This window comes from Cyprinodon tularosa, unplaced genomic scaffold (genome assembly GCF_016077235.1).
Source record: "Cyprinodon tularosa strain WSP-4 unplaced genomic scaffold, ASM1607723v1 ctg33, whole genome shotgun sequence".
Lineage (NCBI taxonomy): Eukaryota > Metazoa > Chordata > Actinopteri > Cyprinodontiformes > Cyprinodontidae > Cyprinodon > Cyprinodon tularosa.
The window spans coordinates 1,973,552-1,980,171 of NW_024039041.1; the positions used below are offsets into that span (position 1 = coordinate 1,973,552).

The 6,620-nt window shown below is 35.8% G+C and overlaps 1 protein-coding gene across 2 annotated transcripts in view; it reads left to right on the forward strand.

Moving 5' to 3' along the window:
• flt1 (fms related receptor tyrosine kinase 1) overlaps window positions 1-6,518 on the forward strand; it is a 49,679-nt gene extending 43,161 nt beyond the window's left edge. For both annotated transcript variants that reach the window (XM_038293830.1, XM_038293831.1), the window contains exons 26-30: window positions 2,932-3,037; window positions 3,130-3,221; window positions 3,442-3,511; window positions 3,607-3,692; window positions 5,760-6,518. In XM_038293830.1, the coding sequence (XP_038149758.1) occupies window positions 2,932-3,037; window positions 3,130-3,221; window positions 3,442-3,511; window positions 3,607-3,692; window positions 5,760-5,928 (523 nt within the window). In that variant the 3' untranslated portion in view covers window positions 5,929-6,518. The remainder of the gene's footprint in view (window positions 1-2,931; window positions 3,038-3,129; window positions 3,222-3,441; window positions 3,512-3,606; window positions 3,693-5,759) is intronic.
• Window positions 6,519-6,620: the final 102 nt, after the last annotated feature.

A 6,620-nucleotide genomic window follows, 5' to 3' on the forward strand; every position in this document is an offset into this window, starting at 1 on the left:
CGTGTTTGTTTTTAGCGTTTATACGGAAGCAGGTACATTTTTAGTTGCTGCTTCTGAGCTCAGAGACCTAGTTTCGAATCACGCCAGTGGCTTAGTGTACAGTTTAGCTTTGGGCTTGTTTTGTTTGTTTCTCATTTGAATAGAGGATATTTTAAAGAACAGTTCACTTCCTTTAAATGAAAAATCTTCATCCCTTTAAAGCCAAGTGTATCATATTTGATGCGTGGGTTTTTAAGACCTCTGCATCATATGTGTGATATTATTGTTCTTGATAACCCTGACTTAAACAATCGACCAGCTGTAGTGAACAGAAATCGTATAAAAGATTATACAGAAATGCCTAATCTATCAAAATTTATGCAAATAAATTGCATACTTTAACTTATACAGAATGTGTTTCTGTATTTAATTTGTCTGAAAACTGTCAATGAAAACTATAAGAAAACAAAATATGATTTTCCGTCAATTATTTCATTGCCAAAGCTTTTAAGGGTTAAGTGTAAAAACAGGCCTAATCATTTTTGTGGTATTTCTAAGACTTCTAATTATTTAACAAATGTATTACTTTCCCCACAAAAGCAAATATGTACATGTTTTGGGTCTATCTGGGAAATATTTAAAACACATCTTGCATATTCTCCAAAAAACTAATTCAATATATTAATTTGGTTATAATCCCTAAAAATCCTAATATATTAGTCACAATTTAAACAATTTAAAGAATAAAGAAATGTTTAATTGTAACCTTTATTTAATCAGGTAGATATTGTTGAGATAATAATGTTTTTATAAAGATATCTCTGGTTTAAGAAAAACTTTACATTGTATTTGGCTTTTAAAGCTTAAGATGTTGCCTGCAGTAGTTTTAATGATGGCCTCATTTAGCATAAATCCAGATTACCTGGATATAAAAGCTGAAGCTAACAGTTAGTATAGTAGTGGCATTACCATGCATTTCTATGGCAGTTTGGGGGTTGTGGTTGTTTTTTATTTTCATATAACATATCTGTAACTTTTATGCAATTTACGTCTTCATTAGAGGGGTCATAACAGGCATGGGCCCTGTTGGACCCCAGTGAACACACTAGATTTTGATACTTTAAACTATGTGCAGGCAAAGCAGTATGCAGCATCTATTTTTTATTTATTTATTTATATTTTTTAAGAGAATACTAACTGCTCATTGTGGAAACTGCAGTTTGTTGCTTCATGGGTTATTTAATGTCTTTAAATGTAGGATGCACTGCTACTTCATATTTGCAACTCGATCCATCTAGGAAAAAATAAACAGTGACAGATGATCTGTTTTCACAGTGTTTGTTAAACTGTAGGATTTGCTTTTGTTGTAACATAAACTGACTACATCTATAAAACCTAAACTATACTTGTAATGCACCTGTAGATTTAACTAACAAATATGTTATTTATTGAAATATGTAATATCTCTGTAGTGAAATTCTTACTGAGACAAAATACCAGCTGGATATTTGTATCCCCTGACTCTGTGCCTTTTTTCTCATCTTCATCAGTTTCATCTGCCCTGTCTCTGACTCTGAAATCTCCACATTTTCACCACTTAAACTAACACAACCTGTTGCACTTTCGATGGCCCTCACTTGTGACCCTTCATGGGTGACACTCCTGATCTCTATAAATTGTCCTTCTTACCCCAAAATATTTTTTATTTTAAGCAAAAACACTGAAAATGTCTCCTCTTTTAAATGTATTTTTCATTTCAAGATTTGGGAAAATTGCCCTACTTTTTATGGGAAGAGGTCTACAACGATATTGTACAATAAATTGTAAATAAAATTAAGAGAATATACCAAAACTTTCATTAAATGTTTAATATCGCATCAGCAGGCATTTAATCATTTGAAAAGTTCAGGTGACTGTACTGTTGTGTTTTAAAACATCATCTGGACATATTAACTCTGAATTAACTGCAGAAAGTTGGACAGTTCAGTTGCTTCTCTCTGCTGAGCTGCAGACAAATTGCCTTGACAATGTGCCCCTGACAAACACATGTGTGGCTGTGGAGTGCGTAGCAGACGGTAGTGATGCAAGGCCATAACCACATTTTAGGAACTATCAGTGTATCTGCAGCTGCATATTTTTCGTAAATTAATGTTTAATTCAAAGGCTGTAAGAGGCTTTTGTAAAATCTAACAAATATGATTACAAGCACTGTAAGGAAAAAATAATAATTGCATTGCAGCAGGTAAGCAAACACATTTACATATTCTCCCACTATTTTACATGTTCTGATGATCAGCACATGATAATTCAAGTAGAGTAGCAGCCTACATGGTTTTCCCCCAACTTCTCCATTCGTTTTAACCCTGTAATGCCAAAAGCATCATATTTGATACATATGGTTTCTGAAATGTTTTGCATCTGACACCTTTTGCATAATTTAATGGTAAAAACTTTGCTCAAAATCCTATTTTACACAATCAGATATACCTGATAACCGAGGGCCGAAGACTACACCAAAAATAATTTTGACTTATCGCATAGTAATAAATTAGTAATATCAAAAATGTATTTCTGTGTTTTCTTTTTACATATTTTGTTAAAAGGCCAAATAAGGACTTCAAACCAAAAAAAAGTAATTTTCTGTTTTGTTTTACTCAATCTGATATGCTTCTGATTCGTAGATCAGTTTTGCTCGTTATGAAGTTTAATCATGTTTTTACACACCTTAACCTTCAGTAGATCAGCCTCTTACACTCAATAAATGCAGGTGAGATATTATCTTTTTTGGACCTTTTTTTTTTACGGGCTCTCACTTCAAATATCCCAAACTATCCTTTAAGACTTAAAATGTTATACATTAACCACAAACTCATGATCGGTTTTGTTTCAATGGAATTTGAAATAGTGTCTGCTTTCTGCTGTGTTTAAAGAAAAGGGTGTTTTTGTCTACAGTTACAGCACAATGCTGGCATGTTGGGATGCTTGTCCTTCAGAGCGACCCACCTTCACCAATCTGGTAGAGATATTGGGAGACCTGCTACAGGCCAGAGCTCAGGAGGTCTAACTTGAAACATTTTTAAATTTTATTTCATTATTCTTGTTTAAAAAAGAAGTACCATTTCTGAAGTGTAAATAAATACTGTTTTCCAGGATGGAAAAGACTACATTCCTCTGGGATCTTTTAAGAATGGCGAGCGATTTGAGGTGTCTAAGGAAAACCCACATGCTGTCACAAATCTAAGGTAAGGTGATGTGAAAATTTGAGGCATCATGCTTTTGGCTCAAATGTATAACATGTAGGTTTCTAAAGATGGTAGAATGGCGCTAAATAATTATAAATAAACAAAATACATAAAGGGAAGTAGAGCTGAGGTAGACGTGAGGTAACTAAAACTGAAAGAAAAGGATATTGAGAAAACAGGAAAAAAACAAACTCCTTGACTTTGAACCTACTCTGTGCAGCTACATGAGAGGTATGGCCACACTTCAGACTTTTGAGGAACTACCCTGTAAGGAGCAAGACACCTGCGATGTGAGACAACTCTGTCACATCTATACAAGATCTTTCCCTTAAACACAGAAAGCAGACCGATAAGCTGCTTTTTTTTTAAATCTTTTTGTTTTTAGGAGCAGAGCGACAGTGGGATGGTCCTCCCTTCAGAGGAGCTGAATCAGATGATGCAAGGTTACACCAGGAACAAGAATCTCAGCAGGTGCACACCTCCCATCTCTAATGTATTTTAGGCTTTTTCACATACTGTGTTGTTCACATTTGTCTTTAGCCACTGATAACATCCATCCACACATAAGGAAAATAAAGCAATTTAACCTATCATTCATGTTTTTGGACTGTGGAAGGAAGCCGGAGTACCCGGAGAGACCCCGGGCCGGGAATCAAACCTGCAACATTCTTGCTGCAAGGCAGCAGTGCTACCAACTGCCCCACTGAGCAGCTTAAAGTGATACCCCAAAATAAAATCAATTGAATTAAATCAATTTATAATAAATAAACTACAGGTGTGTTTTAAAGGTGTAGTGGAGGATTTCTGCAATTTTTCTGAAAGACCCGCCCTCTCCAATAAAAAAAATGCACATGCACAACCCTGTACCCGCTCCCGAGATGGAATGCATATTAATACCCTCTCAGGCTCAAATTAACTTGTAGTTGCAGGAAAAATCTGATATTTGGAGAAAATGATCATACTATTTTTGAGAGAGAAACCTTCACATGCAATGAATTCTGAGATGTTGCAGATTTGCAACAGTGGCCCGGAGTGGTAAATTGACACTGAAGACTGAATCTGATATGAACATTAACTTTATTTGAATGTCACAAACATAAAATTAATGAAACAAAATTCGAAGAAAAAAAATGTCTCTCACAAAATTAGAGAACTTTTTGTCAAACTTTTTCTCCGCCGACATCTCAAAACTTCTTGAGAAGGCCGTTTCTGTTAAACTGTTGCTTAAAATATAGGCAAACTAGTAGATAAAGCATGTAGCATCCATTGGTAACATTGAAATTGAGATGCCTCTGGTGAAAAACCTAGAGGAGATAAAATCTACTAATTGGCAGGTGTCATGTCTATACACAATTATGATTCATCTTATGTAGTATTGGTTGCAAAATAATGGAAATTGGTGCTTAGAAAATCTGTTTCAGTGACACCAAGGACTCAGCCATGTTGAAGGTGAGTCAGCAGTGCTATCTGGTGAGCTGGAGAGAAACTGTTTGTTGCAAATGCACAACTAAGTAATTCTGTTGTACTTCTGAGTAACAAAAGCTCCTAAAATATGGATGTGGATTAATTAGCTAAGTGGGATTTTGCAAATCTGCAACATCTGCCTGGAGAGGGTTAAATGCGTACGAGAGCATGCACGAGCCATACCTCCTTGTTTTACTAGCAGTGATGTGAAATGGATTTCTCCAAATAGCATGCCAAACTTTATCTTTAGGGTAGAAACTTTGCAGTGGGAAGGCTGACCTGTGCTTTCAGTGTATGCCATTGCATGGAAAAAATCTCCCAAAAACAGTCTAGTCTTGTTTTTCTCTTCTAAACCTTTTCTCTTCTTCTCATACACTTTGTAGACACTTTTTTTCTTACAACCCTTGGATATTTTTAAAGAACCGTGGTGAGAGAGGTGAGCTTTAATGACTGGCTGAAACTGTAGCTCACCACAGATATACGCTTGAAAGTGGGAATGTGCTGAAAAAAGATAGCTAACTGGGGATGAACACGTAGGACGGTCTTATGTAAACATATCACCAGAATGATTGACAATTTCGAGGAACTCTTATTTTGAAGATCCACCCAGATAAAGAACATCTCCCCCATAATTTTAACTATTCTGTTTATGTAAAGCTGTGATATGAAGGCTTCAGAACATTAATGAGCAAACAGCATCAGGAAAATGCTGTACAATGAATAAGTAGATACATAAAGCTAAAGAAAAAACCTTTGCAACTGTCAACGACCTGAAACGTACATCCTGAGGTACAGTGGAATGTTGGAGAATGGCCTAGTTAACGTATGAAATATCCTAAAGTGGTTGTTTGACTGTTACTTTCTACTCAGTTTCCCTGAATTTCAGCAATACCGTGTTGGTCCAAAAAGACTAGGAGCTGTATCTTCAAGTAGATTGGTTTTACAAAGAGCTTAATATGGAATTTTAAACATTTTAAAAATCATGCATCAACCCCGTCCTTTTTGTTTTGCATATTGCAAAAGACCAATAATAAATATTAGTATGTATGTGTGTGTGTGTTTATCCCCCTGCAGGTTCTTCATGTTTTCTAAGTGCAGAGACAACCAGGCGCCCTTTTTCTGCAGCAACTCCTCTGGTCTCCATGAGGACGAGCCCTCCATCCTGCCCGCTGACTGGGAGTGTGAAGAGGGCTGCTCTTCTCCTCCAGACTACAACTCTGCCTTCCTCTATCCCTCCCTTTAGCTTCTGGCTCCCTAACATACCGTCCTCAGACAGCTGCCTACATAATTCATCCATCAGTATTCGAACATCAAATCCTACTGTGCTTTTACACTCCACTATCTCGCTCTCTTCTACCTCATGGTAATGCCTGCAGAACCAGTATTCCCATAACATCTGCTTTTAGAAGCAAAAAGTATTCCGAAATGTAGAGCATGATTTTTTTTGAACTGGAGGAAAAAAACATGAATCTCTTCAATTACTTTGCAAAAACCATAAGTATGAGGTGTCTGAAATATATTCTCCTGTCATGAGCAGCTAATCCTCCATTAGTTAACCTTGTTTTGGTACCTCCTGCTTTTTGAAGAGGAGCATTGCTGTATGAAATAACTGCTCCTCCTGCACAACTGCTTTATGCTGGATAGAAAGATATTATGTATTCATATTAGAACAGATAAACATATTTATTTCTACCTTTAAGCCATGTTATGGATCAGTTAAGCTTTTTTGTTATTAACACATATTTTGAACTGGATTGTGTAGCTAATATACCTCTAAATACACTGAAAAAACTGCCTTATGAGAGTGAAGTTAAGAATAAAGGATTGTTTTAACAGTGTGATTTTATTCACAGATATTTAAAATCACTCTATAAATGCTTTTCTTTCTCTTAGTCAGCATATCCTTTCATATTTTTATTTAACAAGAGGAGAAAT